The following is a 20,397-nucleotide window of genomic DNA, read 5'->3' on the forward strand; positions in this document are numbered from 1 at the left end:
CCCAGTGACCACTTACTCCCGATTAACACCGTATTCAGAAGAGACTTGCATCTCGTGTTTTATCAGAATACCACGGAAAACACTTGCATTTACTACCACCCACCACAACAGGGGTGAAGTGGAATCTGAAGGCTTGTAACTCTCGGCCACAGTACTATTAATATTTGTGAACACAAAGAACATTTCATACTCCAAAATCAACTCTGATCTTCAGCCAGTACAGCATGGTCTTCCTTCTTCAGTGCTCCTGGCAGAACACCACACAGCACCCAACTCAGAATTACAAGTACTTTTGTAGTGAGACGTGTCTGATAAGATAAGTGCAGCTAGCAGTGGAAAGTAGAATTACAAACTAGAGTTACAAGCTTTTAGTGAGAAATACATAAATTAAGAAGAGAGATACATTAATAGATCACATACCGTCTTGAAATACACTGTGTCTGAGTATTCTACTGCACTTTTAATAAAACTAGTACGTTACCTAAAGCTAACATTTTTTGCCAGGCCAAATACTTCACAATATACTGACAACTGAACAAATGCCTGAACAATCTGTCCATTCATGACCACTGGAGTTCATCATTCCTACTTATACTTCATCCTTTGCAGATGCAGTAATCCTTATGAATGCAGGCTTTCTTTGGGTTGTAAAGAGCAGCAGTAGAGCCATAATGAAAATCCATCCAAAGAAAATCCAAGCTTTCAGAGCATGCACTGAAGATTTGCTGCTGTGTACAATGGTCAGCTATTAAATGTACACAGTCTTCAAAACAGGAAAATGGTGGAAACTGAGTCAAAAAGGGATTATGAAGTACTACATTCAGATGTCGCATTTCAAAAGCTGCAAAGTGCCTCTGTATAAATAAAGTTGTTTTGCAGCAACCTCCCTCCCAAACACACAGAGAGACTACCATTTCTCACTCCTTTGTGTCTAGGGATAATGCAAAGAAAGAAGTAATGACAAAAATAAAACCAGGTTACAGGTATGCTGAAATCCTGTTGCAGGCACTGTGAAGCATTCTGCTGCTTCTGTGCAAAAAGTATGTTAATGTCAGCTCCTGACAGTGACACGTTCTGAAGCTACAGCAATTAAAGTAGTTCTTAAGAAAAATTACTGCTGCGATGCCAATTCATGCCAAGGACCTAGAGAGAATAACCGCTCCAGTGAGCCTTCCCTCAGCAGCAGGCAAACCAGCTGCGCAGTGCTTTTGCTAGAACCTAATGTGAATAAAAAATTGCCTCCCAATTTTAAGTGTATTACACAATAGGTGCTGCAACCCAGAAAATACACATTCACTGCAATTTATTTGTTTTTTGCAAAGCTTTTAGCTAGCTGCATCGATTTAAGCAAGAGGACTTGCTATAAAATATGAGCAGGTTAAGCAACAATAAATGGAAGATTGCTGTTAAAAGCTCAATGCCAGGCTGAATGGGACTTTGAGCAACGTGGTCTAGGGGAAGGTGTCCCTGTCCATGACAAGGGGTTGGAACTGAATGAGCTTTAAGGTCCCTTTCAACCCTAACCATTCTGCGATTCTATGAAGATCAAATTGGTTAACTGCTCGTTACAGTTAAGTGCTACCTAGCAATTATACTCCTAGGCGCACAGGATCAATTTTGGGATTGGAGCTAATTATCATAAGGAAGCAAGTAGACTATTTAGCCTATCATATTCTTCTGGCATAAATAACTATAATATTTCAGAAGGAACAGCAGAACTTGAGTACAGCATTATCATTGTTACCATAACATTTCAGGTTGGTATCCAGATGGATGCAGGAAAAAAAATGCCATCTTCTGGACTGTTAAACTAACAAAGCATAAACAAAAGGTGTGCCCAGTTACTCATGCTAAATGCTGACAGACTGAACTGCCAGATCAGTGGGAAAACACTCATCAGTCTGCCATCAGCCACGTTTCAGACCACAAGCATCACAATAAAAGTATCTGGCAGATAATATCATTAAATGTATAAAATCTACATGTTCAGAAACCAACACGACTGGGCACTACTAGAAGATTTGCTTTGAGGACTGGGTCCAGCTTCGGTTACTTTCTAAGCAAAAGATCATCTTTTCCAGCAGCCTAAGTGGAAGATAATACATCATTAAGTTCAACTGAAAGTTAACAAGGTGTGTCACAATTCTACTGTCACAACAGTAACTAAAAATCTTGTACCAAATCAAACAGAAATGAAGGATTGAATGGATCTGATGAGATGACTAATGCGCACAGTGCCTGATACCATGGCATTCATGGCAAACACCAAAAGCCCCACAAAAAGCCCCTCCCCCCGTTAACTAATTACTAAAAGCCCCAATTAAAAAATAAAAAAAAAAATCAGCCCTCCCTATAACTGTTGGCTAGGAAAAAAGGCACAAGAAGTCACTCACACACCGCCATGCCAGGTTAAGACTTGGCAATGTGGAAAATGTAGTCAGCACTCACACTTTTTTGTAAGGGACACAGCAGCCTGCCTGCTTTGTACAGCTGCTACTAAAGCAAAAATCACAGGCATGTTACAGGCACAGCTAAGATATGCAAAGTCAGATCATGTTTAATTGGGGTCCTATATGATCATTACAAGAGCAAAGAGCATGCACAGCATTGGCTGCTTCAGAGCAGAGGGTTTTGCTATATCCTGAACAGAACAGACGATGCTGGTAGATATCACTGAGCAAGGACAGACTCACAGCTCATGATCCAAGTTCAGCAGCAAGTCTCCAAAGCATCCTTGAACAAACTTCTCCTGTGACCCACAGACTACACAGAGGGTCTGCCAGATAACACAGGAATATAGCTATGAAAAGCCTAGACCAGAAATCCTAGTTTTTAAGTAACTGTTTTGTCACCCCCAAAAAAGAATTCATATTCCCCCAGAATAATTCTGTCTTCCCAATAGTCAGTCTCTCAGCCCATTTCAATAAGCCCGACTTGAACCTGCTGCCTTCTTCTTGGCTACATCTCTCTCTGCAGATACAATTCAGCCAAGCATTTCTCCTTGGGGTATCTGTTGCCCAGCAATTTTTTTCTGCAACTTCTTCAGTACTGTCTGATCTCCTGCTCACTGAAGCCTACAACAAAGCTGCTTGGTCCTCAAGCACGTCAAAACTTAGGTCATAGATAAATTTTCCTGGTCAATACAGCCACTTGTCTAGCCAAATGTGTTCTGCAAATGTAACAACTCAGTGCTAACCCCAAGTCCGTAGAATCTGGTCAGTTCAAGTTACAGCATGAAAGTGAGCTTTTCTTCCAGACATTTTAAGAATAGGATACCGGTTTCAGTTTAATTTTCCTCAACTTTGAAGCCCAGCATTACAGAAGAAGCTTCTGGCAAACAGCTGCTAACAGGAATGAGTAAGGTCTTCCCAGTCCTTTTTAGCAGCCCCAGAATGCCCTCATGGTCACACCAGCCCACTGCCTCTGAACCACAAAAAACTCCTCCCTGCTCAGGAGCTTCCCATAAATCTGTATTTGTCAACAAGCTGCTAAGGCAAATACAATGCAAAAGTAAATCACCTATAGTAAGAACTGTCAAATTGAGGAGCATACCTAATGATTACCCAAAGTGCACCAGATTGTGTTGATCATATATTTATTCCAATATATGATTCATAGACTTTTTATGTTCTCCAAACAATATACACTCACTTTATGTTTCAGGAAATTTAGAAACAGGGTGCCTAAGTTTCTTTACTTGACAAGGGTTTTTTTTTTATGACATAGAAAAAAAAAATATTATCTCCACATGTAAAATGGTATCTTTTCCATACTAAGGGAACCGCATAGAAATACTGGTTCTAGTCAAGTGAAGCATTAGAAAACTGTCTCTATGCTCAGAGAATATTACACAAGAACAGGCTATTCTGGAAAGTGAGAAATTCAGTTCTGAGGCATGCGTGTTGTTTGTGGGTGCACACATGTGGGTCAGAAATGTGACCAGCTCAAGGATCTGAGTCTGGAAAACACCACGCAGACATTGCTTAATTTGGATTCCAGCGCTTTGCCATGTTACAAAAGCTGCCATCTTTTGTTCTTAAGCATTACCCTTTTCTGCAATTTAGGGTTCTGAAGATGTCATAAAATTAGATTCACTAGAAGACTATTTTTACAATCTCATTATAATTTAGTGTTACAAATTAACTCAAATTCCCTCACTTGCCATTCCAAGAAAATTCTATAATATAACCTGGTAGTAAATGATCAGTTATCCAAGTTTTTTCTTATAGCTGAGCAGTCTGAACTTTGCCAATGAGTCAAACTTTAAGCCTTCTTTGAAAGTCCAAGGGCTAAGAGTAGGTCTTGCTTTTGACACAGACTATTAGCAAATTGAACAATGTTAGTTTAATTCTCGTTATAATTAGATATTTCTAGAGACAGTGGCAACTTTACCTTTCACTTCACACAACCACTGATTCACATAGCATTAATTAAAAATTCTAAAACAACACACACAGAACCAGGAGGACAGCTGAGAACACCGCAACAGAGCAAGACACATCAAGGGGAAAAAACTACTTATAATACAAACAGTAAAAGTTTAATCTGAACACTGCAATGAAAGCCTGAACTGGAGATGTGTAGAGAGATAGGAACCAGCCTTAGTGATGGAGAAGACTGTGGCAGCAGGAGGAAGTTAAAAATGACAAGTTATTTCAGCTGTTCTGAGCTTGAGTCTATTACCACATAATCTAAAGAGGCAGGGAAGTGAGCAAAGAGACTTGTAACTAGATGATCTTTAAAAGTCCCTTCCAACCCAAACCATTCTCTGGTATGACTTTGGCCAGTGAGAGTAGCAAACCAAATGCTTCTGAGGTGGCTTTCTGTTTGTCTGTTTTTGTTTTTAAGAACATAACTATACATTTAAGCAGTACCTTAAAGACTGAAGTCCTGATGGAAGGGTCTTAGCTTCAACAAGCTAAGAAGAAAGTGTTCATAAACATGAGGTAGATTGTGCTTACACACCATGCCTCCACCTTCCAGTCTTTAGGAGAGGGGCTCTGTCATAGGTATATGCAACATGTAATGCAAAATTTACCCCACCCATGCAATGAAATCAGGTATTTTTGTCTGAAGTGCAGATGGCAAGAAATGTTTTGCATTTTGGAAGAGATCCCAAAACCATTGGGGTAAAAAACTGAAAGTGTTGAAATAAATACTCTCAAACATTTGCCAGCAAGAGCAATAAACTGTTTTTTTACGGTCCCCTGAGGGGAACTGGAACATAGTCAAGTGCTAGGTATCACTAAGATGTCTATGTTGACATTTCTCTGTTTCATGAAGGCACATGTAAAAACTGAGTATGCTGGAATTACATTTAGTTACTGCAGCTTAACAAAGCAGGTCACCATTAGGAAATCGCTCACTAGCTCTTCAGTCATGCAGTGCTGAGTAAAAGATTAATTTCATGTCTATGAATCTCTGTAAAAGATCATTAGGAACATGGTCACCCACTGGATTTTTTGGAAGCCCGGGAAGTCTGTGTGTGTTCGAGGAGGCTTCTTCTCTCCAAGAGAGAAATTTGGGCATAGCAAACTCCCTGAGACCTCAGTAAGTCAGAATTTCAGAGAAAAATTTAAACCTGGTACAGAAACACAGTCTTTCTATTCAAGCTCCTGAAGTGCAAAGAACATGTCTGGGGCCGAGCAGGTAAATACATTGCTCTAACACATGTGAATATGGTTGAAAATCTGAAAAATACAGATAAAATTCAACTTCATAAACAAAATATTTGCTAAGTTAGATAATATTGTCATGCAGAGATGAAAAGCAATAACAGTGAGGCTGAAATGTTGTATTGAAACGCAGTTGCCCATATGAAAGTCTATTCCAGCATTAAGGCTACCTCACTCATACCATCATGCCTTCCAGACACTGAGAATGATTCACTGTAAGCAGTGTCTGCTGGGAATAGTCTCCCTGCAAGACACTAGTACTGCAGATAAGTATGACGAAACCATACCTTTTATGCTGTGCAGCTGTCAGAACTGCCAAAGTATAAAGACAAGCTAAACAAGCAGAACTGACCATTTCAATTCTGTGAGACAGGAAAAGATGCTAGGGCCAGCCTTGATAGACATGTCCACAGAAGGTTACATACACTTACCCTCCTCTGCAATTAACAATCAACATTACATAATATTAAACTAGAATATCAAAGATAATCCATGAGGAACAATCAGATGGCACTTCCTCAGCAGGAATAAGCAGTTACACAACTTTACTTCCTCCATGGTTATTCCTGTATTTTCCAGCCGTTGCAGAACTGCACTGTAGTCAGCGATGCCAACTCCACAGACTGCTTCTTGTCTCCTGTGAATGCCCCTTCCACCTCAGGTGGCATATCCCTCCTAACTAGCCAAGAAGTGATCTGTTTGCCAAACTCCTCTATTGAGTCCAATTTCCAAAGGCTATTTAGAAAAAGACAATTACACAGCAAAGCTAAAAGCCAGCTGGAATAAGTTGGTATTTCAAGCCAAAAATAACAAGTTTAAATATAGGATTTACTAGCAAACATAAATACAGCATGAACTGTATTCCCTCTCTCTCAATCACATTAGGTCATCAGCTTCATTGCTCATACAGAGACAAGCACAGTATCAATTAGGTAGAACCTAGCTAGTTCTTTGATGACTGCTGTCACACAAAAAAACAACCCAGATAATTTTTAAACATGCCCAGATGAAGCCTCTGCTTCTCCAAATGTCTGTTTTTAAATAAATACTTCAGAGTATAAAAGTAACTTGTAATTCACCTACAAAAAACAGCCAGATTCAAAGACTGCAAATAATGGTGCTGGGTGTACAGGGAATGTAAATACATTATCTTCAGCCTCAGCAGAATTTTGGACGGGGCAAGTGTCCAACTCCGTAGCAGGTGACTTGTACCTTCATTCAAGGCTGTAAAGCAAGTTCTCCAGCTGCAGGAGAGGGTGGATTCTGGGGCTGACCACTAACAGTTTGCTAAAAAAAAATTTAAGGAAGAACAGTCAAGCTATCTCATGGATAAGGAGGTTGCCCCCAAGAGAAAGGCCATTACATAATCAGTAAGCACAATGAAGACTAACATGTAGGAAAGAGCAAATGGGAAGGATAGTGAAGCAGTAAAACAACAGAAGAGAGGTATATGACAATTCAAATGCAGATTCCCCTTCTCTACTGGAGGACTTGATATCAAGTGCTAAGAAGAGGTGGGGTAAAAAAAAACCTAATTTCTCAGAATTAGTGTGGAAGCAGTATCCATTCTAATGGATTCAAAGAGTACAAATCAAAAGCTAGTCATATCCTTCTGGTGAGACACTTGATATTTTCAAATTATCATCAGTTATGACATCTTTGTATTAGTGTATCATATTAGTTCCCGATGACTGGAAAAAGGGAAATATAACCCCCATTTTCAAGAAGGGGAAAATGGATGACCTGAGGAATTATAGACCAGTCTCACCTGACAGTCTCACCTCTGTGCCTGGCAAAATCTTGGAGCAGATTCTCCTGGAAGGCATGCTAAGGCACATGAAAATCAACAAGGTGCTTGGTGACAGCCAGCATGGCTTCACTAAGGGGAAATCCTGCCTGACCAATTTCGTGGCCTTCTATGATGGGGCTACAGAACTGATGGACAGGGGTAGAGCAGTTGATGTCATCTACCTGGACCTGTGCAAAGCATTCGACACTGTCCCACACAACATCCTTGTCTCTAAATTGGAGAGACATCAATTTGATGGATGGACCACTCGGTGGATAAAGAACTGGCTGGATGGCCACACACAAAGAGCTGTGGTCAATGGCTCAATGTCCAGCTGGAGACCAGTAACAAGTGGTGTCCCTCAGGGATCGGTCTCGTTCAACATCTTTGTCGCTGACATGGACAGTGGGATTGAGTGTGCCCTCAGCAAGTTTGCCGATGACACCAAGCTGTGTGGTTTGGTTGATACCCTGGAGGGAAGGAATGCCATCCAGAGGGACCTTGACACACTTGTGAGGTGGGCTGATGCCAACCTCATGAGGTTTAACCATGCCAAGTGCAAGGTCCTACACCTGGGTTGGGGCAATCCCAGGCACAGCTACAGGTTGGGCAGAGGAGAGATTCAGAGCAGCCCTGCGGAGAAGGACTTGGGGGTGTTGGTTGATGAGAAAATGAACATGAGCTGGCTTCAGTGTGCACTTGCAGCCCAGAAAGCCAACTGTATCCTGGGCTGCATCAAAAGGAGCATAACCAGCAGGTCAAAGGAGGTGATCCTGCCCCTCTCCTCTGCTCTCATGAGACCTCACTTGGAGTATTGTGTGCAGTTCTGGTGTCCTCAACATAAAAAGGACATGGAACTGTTGGAACAAGTCCAGAGGAGGGCCAAGAGGATGATCAGGGGACTGGAGCACCTCCCATATGAAGATAAGCTGAGAAAGTTGGGCTGCTCAGCCTAGAGAAGAGAAGGCTGCGTGGAGACCTCATAGCAACCTTCCAGTATCTGAAGGGGGCTATAGGCATGCTGGGGAGGGACTCTTTATCAGGGACTGTAGCGATATGACAAGCGGTAATTGGCTAAAACTTAAACAGGTGAAGTTTAGATTGCATATAAGGAAGAAGTTTTTTATTGTACGGGTGGTGAGGCACTGGAACGGGCTGCCCAGGGAAGTTGTGAATGCTCCATCCCTGGTGGTGTTCAAGGCCAGGTTGGACGGAGCCTTGGGTGACATGATTTAGTGTGAGGTGTCCCTGCCAATGGCAGGGGGGTTGGAACTAGGTGATCTTAAGGTCCTTTCCAACCCTAACGATTCTATGATTATCCACCCCCCTACTAATCTAGAAATCAGAAATCTGAAGCAGGAACCACAGGCCAGGCATCGTTTAAAACAAAAATCCCTCTGAGCTGTGCAGTGTTACAGGATACCTCCTGCAGCCCAGATATATGTCTCTTGGCCTGTTAAGGGTCAGAAGTAAAAATAGTTTGCAATCCCTCTTTAGCCCTTTAACAGGTTCTGTATATCATGGATGCTCTTTCCTTGCCCACATGCTGACTGCTGGGAGTCTGGCACTGAGCTGCTGAACTGTCCCCATTTGTTCAGGAAACAGCCTCAGTATTTAACGCAAAGCTGTTGTTTCCACTCTGAAAGCCAGAAATACCAGCTTGTAGACTTTTTTTTTTACTTCAACAGAGTCCTTATTTATGACTCAGGATTAATGCTTTATCTCCATTTAATGCTGAACATACCCCTTCTCCGCCACACTAAGTGGTGTCTATATTGAAACGATGTGATACAAGCAATTATATTTTTTTAGAAGGACATTTATCTTGAAGGAGTTTTTACTAGTGTTGTAAAAAACCCCACAGTTGTTCTCAGCAGATCAGATAATTTCTGTGTCTACCAGAGATGGGCAATTTAGCTCAAATGCACTGCTTTTTTTTCCTCTCCCTATTAAAAAGCACTTCAGCCTTCAATTAACTGAGTATGAAGGGAGCGAAAAGAAATGGTACAAAACTAACTCTTTCTTTTTCTTCTTCCCTCCCCCCCTGCCATGTCCTGAAATCAGACAATTGACTTTAAAGGTACCTTGAAAGTTACGGTGGAAGAAGCTGGTGTTTTTGGTTTGTGTTGTCGTTTCTTTGACTGGGGAGAAATAGTTGAAGGCTCCCTTTCAATTAGAGTAGAGGAGGTGAACTGCTCTTAGCCAGGGAGGTACATGGTTTCTGTGCTTTCTTCCTGGCTTCAGTATTTCATTTTCAAAGGCTGAGTTTAAACTCTGAATTTCTCTTGATACAGCTATATGTGTGAGTGATGCATGGAGAAAGATCCCAACGCTACCTGATAGGTCTGTCCTAGCAAATCTCTTGTAGGTGCAGCACTGCTGACAGGAGGTGTCTGCATGCCTGGCTGCATCCTACCCTGGATGGCCCAGCCATGGGGTAGCTCTGCTGCTGCTGGTGGTCCTGACCATAACGCTGTGTTTGTGAGCTTGTAGGTCTGCTGCAGCTTGCGCTACTTCTCCATAGCTTTTCTCTTCTCTGCTTGTAGGGTTTGTTTTTTTCTCAAAATATCCCTGCCCTGTTGAAATACATCTGTAGCAAATGGTATTAAAGGCAGCTGGAGGCAACTGAAATACCTGGTGCAAACCTTAAGTGCACATCATGAGTGTGTAACTTTTCTGCTGTTACCTTGTATAAGCTCCTTGGAGGGGCCAGTTTGAACAGCAGGTTGTGGGTCTGATGGACACCTTGGTGTGCTGGCTTTGTGGAAGTGTTTAAATGAAGGGGTATGCTTATTCTGAATGCCATGCCCCTCCATAGGTGTCTTCGTTTTCCACTTAGGCTTAAAGGAACCTAATTAGTACTGAGGAGATATTTTAAATGGGCGCTCTTGTTCTTATTCTTGACTTGTTCTCCTGCTCTTTCATTATGAAGCCGGGGACTACTTTTAACAAAAAAAAAAAAAAAGGTGGAAATGAAGGATAAATGTGTTCTAAAATGCCATTAACTTGTTTGTGCATAAGATGACAATCTTCAATGTGCTGGCTGTGTGTGGATGTGTGGTGTGTGCACCTGCAACTCTTGCCATCAATAGCTAGCTGAAGAGAAAGCTTCTTATATAGCTTGGTGTCCCCGACAGATGAGACTTTTCCCTGTGTCAGCTCTGCAGCAGGGCATGTATTGGTGCCAGCATGCTGGGTCATTGCTTCTGAGGCTCAAATGCTACCCCCTTAATTCAAGAATCAGATTAAACATGAAAACTGCTGTTAAACTTTGAGATAGCTTTGAATCATAGAATAGTTAGGCTTGGAAAGGACCTTAAGATCAACTAGTTCCAACCCCCCTGCCATGGGCAGGAACACCTCACACTAAACCATGTCACCCAAGGCCCTGTCCAACCTGGTCTTGAACACTGCTGGGGTGGAGCATTCACAACTTCCCTGGGCAACCCACTCCAGTGCCTCACCACCCTTACAGTAAAGAACTTCTTCCTTATATCTAACCTAAACTTCCCCTGTTTAAGTTAGAACCCGTTACCCCTTGTCCTATTACTACAGTCCCTGATGAATAGTCCCTCCCCAGCATCCTTGTAGCCCCCCTTCAGATACTGGAAAGCTGCTATGAGGTCTCCACCAGCCTTACCTTCTCCAGGCTGAACAGCCCCAACTTTCTCAGCCTGTCTTCATACAGGAGGTGCTCCAGTCCCCTGATCATCCTTGTGGCCCTCCTCTGGACTTGTTCCAACAGTTCCATGTCCTTTTTACGTTAAGGACCACCAGAACTGCACACAATACTCCAAGTGAGGTCTCACAAGAGCAGAGTAGAGGGGCAGGATCACCTCCTTCGACCTGGTCACGCTCCTTTTGATGAAGCCCAGGGTACGGTTGGCTTTCTGGGCTGCAAGAACCTTATAATACCACTTCTACCTAATGAAGAGAATGGTTAGGGTTCAGATAGCAGGGGATGGGGATGGAAATATCTCCCTACCAGAAGGAAGAGACAGGTTTCACCCAGCTCTTCAAGATGTTGCCTTAAACAAATCTACAGAGTAGTGTGGTAAAGGGAAGACTATTTTCCTGAGGAAAAATGGGAAAAAAAGGCCACTATGCACCAACAAAGCCAAGTTCGTGAGGACAGAGGACAAAGAGGAACGTAGCTAGCTGAGCCATGACGCTTTTCTGTCACAGGGAATGTAACCTTCCTATCACTGCTTCCAGAGCTGTGTGTGCTGTGGAAAACCATCCCAGTTTGGAGGCAAGGCTAGTCCCCTGAGAAGGGAGAGTTTGGGCCACACCAAGCCAAAAACAAGGCTTACACCTATCTCCAGTTGTGCCGGGAGAACACACAACAGAAGTCTAGAGTTTCAGCTCTGTTAGTGAGCCCACGCAGTGATTTAGAAAGGTGTTTCACAGGTTTCACTCCTTCACCTAAATGCTTCCCAGAAGCGGCTGTACAGATGAAGCAGAGGCACTTCCTGCTGTGCACATAATTGCTTTGAGTGAAGGTGATTTCAGTGTTAAAATGCTCTAGTCTTTCTATAGCACAGGAATTGAGAAAGGTCTATAAAAGACACACCGCAAGAGAAGGCACAGCCAGAATCACTCCAGTCCACCACAGCTTTTTTAATTAAATATTGGAAAGAACAATATCTGAATTGTTCATTTCGTTTTGCATAAGGTATAAGCCAATGCAGGATTGTGAAATCCAGAGATAAAATTACACACCAGTTGCTACATATATTTTCATTACCATAGTCAAGGAAGCACTCCCTACTACCCTTCTGTGATCATCTATAAAACAAAGGCCTAAGTAACCAAGCAGACAGGAGACGGCTAAAAATCTAGACCCGATTTGTCCCATCCACCTCCTCCCAAAACTACACAGAGCCCCAGTTGATACAATAGAGCAACACTGACATGGGGACACCTTCAGCACCTGACAAGCAGCTTTGGGTATCCTGTAGGGCTTGGCAGCTTTTATACACTCCCTCACCATCCTCTTGTCAGTTTTCTCACCTGCAGCAAGAGCAGAAGCTACTATAATAGCTACAGACACTACATCTACAGGGGAACTCAGTCCTTGGGCTGTTTCAGGAAGATTCATTGGAAGACCTGTTTAGAGATATATTTCTATTTCAAGGGAGCAAAGACAAATTGGAAAAGATGCAAAACAATCTTCAGAAGTGAACTAAGGAAAGCTTCATGCACCTACAGATCCTAGACAAGAGCAACGCTAACCTGTCATGCACTGCAGGACCACCTTAGTGTCTGAAAACAAGCTTGCGCACCACACATCAGGTTACCTACCCACAGTTCACCACACCCCAACCAACACAGCCCATCACTGAGCACACATGCAGGACAGCAAGGCAGGCAGATGTGAGCTCTGCAATATTACAGAACTGGCATCTATTAGTGATAACTTTCTAATTCAGATGAGAATTACAGTACATGCAAAGGAATCCCTTCCCCTTAAGCCTCATCCTGGTTTCTACAATCACATGGTGTTGTAGAACAGTGCCAGCTTTAACAGCCACTTGTGTCATATAGAGGAAATCCAGGCTTGCCATGTCTCTCTCCTTTAGATCATGCTGGTAATCAGAAGGATATTCTGGTGCTAATTTCATAGAACATTTCATGAAGCTGAATTTAACAAACAAAAATGAACTAATTTAACTTATTGCTATTAAAACCTCTGTCCTACCTCAAAGAACCCAACATGACCACAAACCGCCCCCCCCCCAAAAAAAAAAAAACCACCAAAACAAAGCAACACCAACAAAAAAACACCAAAAAACACACACAACCAAAAACCCCCACAAAATCACTGCTCTGTGCTCTGAGGACTACAGCTGAATCATACAGCTAAATTATTACACTTCAAAGACATTTCAGAAATATTAGCGATTTTTAACTATTCAACTATCCCACCTGAAGAATAAATCTGACAACAGATTAACAGGTTAACAACAGATACACAGCACTTCTGCTAAAATATCTCACAAGATAAAATAAGCTCCATCCGGGTACAGACCACAAAGCAAGCTTACAGATGAGATTTGCAATACAGTTAAAACGTCCTGAGCAGCCAACAAACTGCGCAAGACTCATGTGAAAGTCCGTGAAAGAATATCCAGGAAGAACAAGCAGGTTGCCAGAGAAAGTGAGATGTTCTCAAAACTAGGTGTTGAGAGTTATGCTTCTAAATCTGTTATTAGAAGGCTTGTGTGAAAGTAGCTTATTAAATACCAACATTGCCATTATTTTGATGGCTGTGGGAGACGTGTCAGGTCATTTCTAGCATGCGTAGAGACTAAAATTGTAACAGACAGTACTGCAGCCACATGAGCTAAAAATAGGCCTTTTCTGCATCTACTCTGTGGATACAGAAACTTAGACTGATACTGAGTATTTCAGAACAAAAAAGATGTTTTCATCCTCAGCCTTTACCTCATCTCTCATTTGTGATCCACAAAAGGTAATAGAAGAAGTTTTACATGCTTTTTCATATATTTTCTCCCTCCACACTGAAGTCCAATTTTGCTTTTACTTTTACCTGCAGCATTAGCACATGTGGCTTCCAGACAGTTCCAGAACAACACCACATTTGAGAAGGTACCTGGTAGGACTGGCATCCAAATTACTGCTTTTGAAAGGGGCAAACTAATTGCCTAATGGGAGTGATATCTCTGGATCTGTTGGCACACATCTACTTATCCAGATAGCTGTTTCTTAAAGAGAGGGTGCTGGGAGCCCGCCATCACTTCCCATCTATAAGCTCTTCCTAGAGTTCTTGAGGTGCACAGTCCACATCCTCTGGTGCCCTACCAGATGAGGATGCTCCTAAGAGAGTGAAGAAACCTGCTAAACACAGAGCTGCTGTTCACCTCTGTTGAACCTCTTCAGGTAAAACATGGCTCACGATGCTTTATCCTTGGGACTCAGACCAGCACAAAGGCAAGGAGCATCATGATCCCTATCACAGGCTGGAATACATGTGTCAGCAAAGTCTCAATTCCTTAATTGCTCTGTTATGGGATGGTTGTTTGCGTTTTTTTAATTGCTCCATAATGACTTACATTAGTAACACTGCTGCTGGAGCACCTGCACAATATTTGCAAGTATTTAACTTTCATAAAAGCAGCCCCCTTGTTACAGTTTCAAGACCAGATTCAATCATATTTAGCACTTTATAAGCCAAGTACATCTTATGAAATGACCTGTGGGTGATCATAGCGCAGTGCTATGGTGCATATTTATTTTCAAATCTGTACTGCACCCGAACCTGCAGCTTTCGCCAGAAGGTATTTTAAGACATTCAAAAAAGTTAGGGTCGTTCCACTTTCACATACACAACTGTCAGATCTATCATGCGCAGCTGAAGTTTTCATATTGCTTCAGCACAAACAAGATTAAGTTGCACATCACCAAAAAATAAAGGCGGGGGGGGGGGAGGAAGGAGGGGAGGAAACAAGGCTGCAAGTCAATAAACACCCATATAAGCTCTGTGTTAGTTCACATCTCAACAGACATTTCCAGAGAAAGATATTTTACACACATCAGAATAACACAGACAGACAAGCAGCGACTGTCTGTTGGAGAACAGTGACAACACAGGAAATAAGAAACAGGGAAAGACTACATAATGATTTTAATGACACTTTAATCTTCAATCAAAGCAGCTAGCACAATGAAGTTGTATACAACACAGCAAATCTGGATTCTGGTTAAAGCCTGGCTTCTGGAAGCAGCTTCTCTGCTCACTGTTTCAAGCCAGTGTTGTGCTACCTGATGCCTACTCTAGTCTCGTTGAAAGAGGTCTCGTTGCACATTAAATTAATCATGGCTAGATGAAAAGAAACCCAACTCCATCACCTCTTCTTAAAGAGCAAAAGGAACTTGCAACCATCAAGACCTGCAGCTGTAACTAGCTCAAGTCAAATGTGTATTTCATCCAATACCATCATCCAAATATTCATCACTTTGAGACCAACAGTTTTTGAGGGGTTTTAGGTGCAACAAGCCAGCTTTTTCCAGGTCATGGTCTCCATAATAAAAATTAATCAGCACTGAATTGTTGACTTACTTCTGTAAATGAAGGCCACTTATTTGGGTAGCATTGGAAACCACTGTGATAGAAACACTTCAATTTTTCTGTTAAAAAGTGGAATGCAAGTGGTACAAGTGCTGTAGTCTTGACTATAAAATCATATGAAAATTACCTAATGTGCAGAATTTGGAGCCTGCACCATTAACATATTATTAAATACATCCTTAAGAGAGCACCTAGACACCCAGAACTGATTTGGGTGTTTGGATTTTTTTCGTGGTTTTTTGAGTGTGTTCTTTTTTTGTTTGTTTGTTTGGGGGGTTATTTGTTGGTTGTTTTTTTGTTTGCTTGTTTGGTGTGTATGTTTTTATGACCACACCAACTCTGGTTGAAATACTGCCTAATGATTTTGTGCTTAAGTCAGACTGATCAAATACATGCCTCTTAAATGCATACATAGTTGAAAACACACACACACAAAAAAACCACAACATGCAGTTTTCAGATACCAAGTTATCAGCAAAATAGAAACCCATCTCAGTTTTGCCACTGTCCTTTAAGTGACAAGGAAGAAGAGAAGCTCTTATTTGAAGAATGAAACCTGGTTATCAGAAGCATAACAGACAGTTATTATGACACTTGCAATGTCCTTTGCTCTAAAGGAAGCCTGCAAAATGCTTAAGTGAAGCTGGGCCTCAGCAGAGCTTTACTGGCAAGAAGGTTAACTGTGTTAGAAAGGAACTGAACTCACTAAACATGTTTCTTTAGATGTTTGCCACAACACAGCAAGAGTCTCTTTGGGAGAGAGAAGATCATGTATCTTGGTAGACTAGAGGGACTCATTTAGAAGATGAGTGTATTGAGGAATAATCTATAAAAAGAAAATGATTCAGGCAAGGGTACACCAAGAATATGCAATGGTTAGAGCCAATCCTTTTTTCAGCAGTGTTGCCTATGGGCAGAAATGGCTACTGCATAGCACCTTTCCTAATACACCATTTCAGCACTTGAATGTTAAATTGGGAATCTAGCATTCATTTCATGGATCAGGAACTGGATATTAGAGTAAACTAATTTGAGTTTCACAAGAGGTAAAAGTTCTCCAGTTGAACAGCTTCTTATTTCTCACACAACTCATCAAAGCACATACCCAAATGCCCTGAGTGCCCTGGTACTTGTATTGCATACATTAGCACTCCCACATACACAGGATTTCCACCATAAACTAAACCATAGAACAGAGGTGAACTTTCTGAGGGTGACAACACCAGCGTAGTATCTAAACAACATCTTCAATACAACCTTACCCCGTCTCTTCCTGTCAGCACACACACAGTTAACCTACTGCCTCCTGAGCACTACTCAGCAGCTAAGCAGTACCATGCTAGTGTAGAACTAATTGTTAATTTGCCAGTTTTTAGCAACAAGCATATGTGAAAGACACAGCAATGCAGCAAAGAGATCAGTGACTAAGAGCAAACTGGGATGGTTTAAGAGAAGCATCAGCAGAGGAAAATTCCACTGCTTTGCAAGCAACCATATAGCTCTCAAGATCAGTAGTACTCATCAGGGAGGAAATAGTTCTCTTTTCCCCTCCCCTCGAGTGCTGAATTTCTCATCTGTGGTTACCCTCAATATGTTTATCCCGACCAGCACCGGGTAGGTGTTTCACACCATTCATCAGGAACCGACTCGGCTCATAAAGAAGAAATGCCCTCGGTACTGCGGTAATAGCCAATCACCAACAGACAAATCATTTTTTAAACGGATGGCTGCTCTTCATCGCAACAGTCTTTGCGTAGCAAACTGCACACAGAATACAACTGTGCGCGTTCGCAGCGGAGCGAGTCCTCCGCAGCACCAGCCGAGGCTCACCTGCGGTCCTCTGCGCCAGCCACCAATAGCACCGGCGCAGAGCCCCGCTCCTCCAAACCATCATCCCCATAACCGCTTCTGATGAGAAATTTACTTTCCCTTTACACACAGAGGCAGCTGGAGAGGACAAACTCGATTCAGTACAGTCCTTACTCCACCAGGCGGGCTTAGGGCGAGCTGCGGGCGCTGTCTAGGGTGTCTGGTACCACTGCGGTCAGTGGGTTCCCAGCAAACTCAGGTCACCGGTAACAGCGGCATGACAGCAGTCAAGAGCAAACCCCACAACAACGAAGTTTAAACACGCTCTTTTCACACAGGAAAGGCTCCAGGGGGGTGACGGGATCCGGGAGCTGATGGGCTGTGCCCCCCTCTCCGGGCGCGGCCTACCCCTGCGCTGCCTCCCGCCAGCCGCGATGGGGGCGCGAGGCCAAAGCCCTCCCGCCCCTTGACTCAGTTCTGCGAGGGCGCAGCCGAGCACAGGGGCCCGCCGCCGGCGCCCCTGCCGGAGGTGACACCGGCCCCCAGGGAGCCAGCTGCCCGGGGGAAGGGGAGGAGAAGAACGGGGCTGAGGCGAGGGCAGCGCTGGCCGAGGCGCGGCGGGACTCACCGTAGATCATAGCCAGGCCGGTCTCATGGAGGAAGCGGACGCGGCGGTGCTTGAAAAGCCAGATGGTAAGGATGGTGAGAGTGAGGAGCAGGATGAAGGTGAGCAGGCTCACACTGTCCTGCCGGTGGCTCTCCTCCGCCTCCTTCTCGGTGGCGAGCTCCTCCATGGCGCTGCTGCTCCGCTCCGCCGCCCGCAGCCCACCGGCTGCTAACAGAACAAGCAGGAGCATTGGCAGCTGGCGGCGCAGGGGCACAGCCATGGCTGCAGGCTGCTGCGGCTCCCCGCTCCCCACCCGCCGCGGCGGCCGGCGGGCACTGCCCACTGCCCGGCCGGCGGCGGAGGGAGGAAAGAAGGGAGAGGCGCCAGCACGCAAGATCCCGCCTGCCACCGCCTCCCCTGGCCCCTTAAAGGCGCAGCCCCAGCAGCAGTGGCCTCGGCCGGGGATTACGGGCTCATCTGCCGTAAAGACGCGGTGTTCTCCCTGTTCTGGGCTCGGCCTCGTGGAAGTGAAGCGGTGGGAGGTCCCGGGGTGGGTGAGAACGGCCCTGTCCAACCCCACCCCGGAGCTGGTTTCGTTTCGGGAATCTCAGGTGCTCATCCCGGTCTCCCCATATCCTACAGCAAACCGGTGCGCAGCGGCTGCACAGGTGCGGTGTTGGATGGAAATCATCACCCTGGAGCCCGCCTTGCCCGGGTCCGAGCTGGGCCGGGAGCTGCGGGTCTCCGTGAGGCCTGAGAGGGGATAAACGCAGGCACCGGTCTCTCCGGGTCTCTACGAATTGGTAGACGTTCTCCACAGGGAGCGAGAATGTACTCATTAGAATCACCAGAGCGCTTTCCCACCTAGGCTTTTTCTTTTCTCCTTCTTCCCAGCATTTTTCATTCTAAATGTATTTGCTATTAAAAAAGCCCAAACCACGTGTTTTAAAATCATCTCGGGTTGGGGAGGGAAAGAAAAGTCACTTTCTGTTTCTTGCAAACAAGCAAAAATCGGAACTTCCTTCTTTATTTTTTTTCTTTACTGAATGGAACATTTTCATTGTTTTATTTTTACCAGTAATACCAGGGAATTCTGAGTAATGAAAGTGTTCGGTTCTTAAGAAATGCTTTAAAACTCGTGTTTATGCGGTTTTTATCATCATCAGCAGCAGGAGTGTGCTTTGCCTTTGCTTGCCAGAGGAATCTCCTCCCAGTTCCCAGCAGTGGCATGAGCAGCGCTGACCTTCCTGCTTCTGTGACATTTCTCCCAGAACTGTTATTTTCAGTCGCAACTTCCAACATTTACTTTACCCATTATTTTGCGTAAGAAGAAGGCAGAACATGTTTGGCCACGTGTTTAATTAGTTATATGACAGATGCTGTCTCCTTTAGTGCTGTCCTCTTTCTTAACGTTGCTGCCTGGCTGTTTCTGAAGGTATTTATTGGGGTTGTCTAGTTACAAGAGTATCTCTTCGAGACTTTCTCTTCTGCTAGTGGATCTGGAATTGTCTCTTGTCACACATAGTTTTGTTTAGGAGACTCCTTTTTAGAAACATTTCAAGATGACAGCCATGTAAATCCACATTTTTATTTATATGCAGACCTTTTAAACATGGTATTTATGCAAACTCCTCAACAACTCTCAAAATCTGCTATAATTGTCTGCAATTACCTTTAAACGTTTGATAGTGCAGGGCTGAAAGTTTACATTGATAGTGCCGTCATTTGTAAACCTCTTAGAGATGAAAAGCAGTAATTTGCCCTGAAGACCTAGCTCTTAAATCTATGTGAACCATTAAAAATTCCTGCCTCAAGACTGCCTTATGTTTACTCTCACATTCAAAATTAACATTTATATTATAATGAGAGCATTATACCACCAAATCTTTATGGTGTATCTTCAGGATATACAACCTACATACAATATAATGCATATCTTTAGGATATAAAACCTACAGGCCTCACAGCAGACTACAGGTATGCAGTGCACTGCTAAGTACGTGTACATGCTGATAAAGTTGTAAAATAAAAAGCAGCTTGGCAGTAACAAGCTCTTTACTGTTTTTATTGCATGCTGCATAGTGCTGGGTAAAATCACTAAGGGTATGGTGGCTCTTTTTAGAAAGACAATTTCCATGTGTATTGTAATTTCATCTACCTCTCAGCTGAGCCCCAGTCAAGGTCTTAAGTTACTTTCTGCAAAGTCTTCCACCAGTAACTTCTGGTTTAGCTTGCAACATTCTCACAGTTCACTGTGCTGTGCCTGTTCCTCTCCAGCAACAGTGAGAAAAATCCAGGCAATTCTTTCAATAGTTAAGCATAATAATCCAATTTTATTTATTTTTATTTTGTTAGTTTTATTTTTTTCTTGCTGATCTATATCGTTTGTGGAGGAAAGCATTCATCTATAGTTTCACACGTCAGT

The 20,397-nt window shown here is 43.3% G+C and overlaps 1 protein-coding gene across 3 annotated transcripts in view; it reads right to left on the reverse strand.

The window, feature by feature from the left end:
- Positions 1 to 18,442, reverse strand: part of SLC9A7 (solute carrier family 9 member A7) — a 74,359-nt gene extending 55,917 nt beyond the window's left edge. For all 3 annotated transcript variants that reach the window (XM_062628615.1, XM_062628613.1, XM_062628614.1), the window contains exon 1: positions 17,994 to 18,442. In XM_062628615.1, coding sequence (XP_062484599.1) covers positions 17,994 to 18,252 — 259 coding nt within the window. In that variant the 5' untranslated portion in view covers positions 18,253 to 18,442. The remainder of the gene's footprint in view (positions 1 to 17,993) is intronic.
- Between the last annotated feature and the right edge of the window lie 1,955 nt (positions 18,443 to 20,397).

This window comes from Pezoporus occidentalis, unplaced genomic scaffold (assembly GCF_034315485.1).
Source record: "Pezoporus occidentalis ecotype Australia unplaced genomic scaffold, CSIRO_AGI_Poc_V1 ctg32, whole genome shotgun sequence".
In the NCBI taxonomy this organism is placed as follows: domain Eukaryota; kingdom Metazoa; phylum Chordata; class Aves; order Psittaciformes; family Psittacidae; genus Pezoporus; species Pezoporus occidentalis.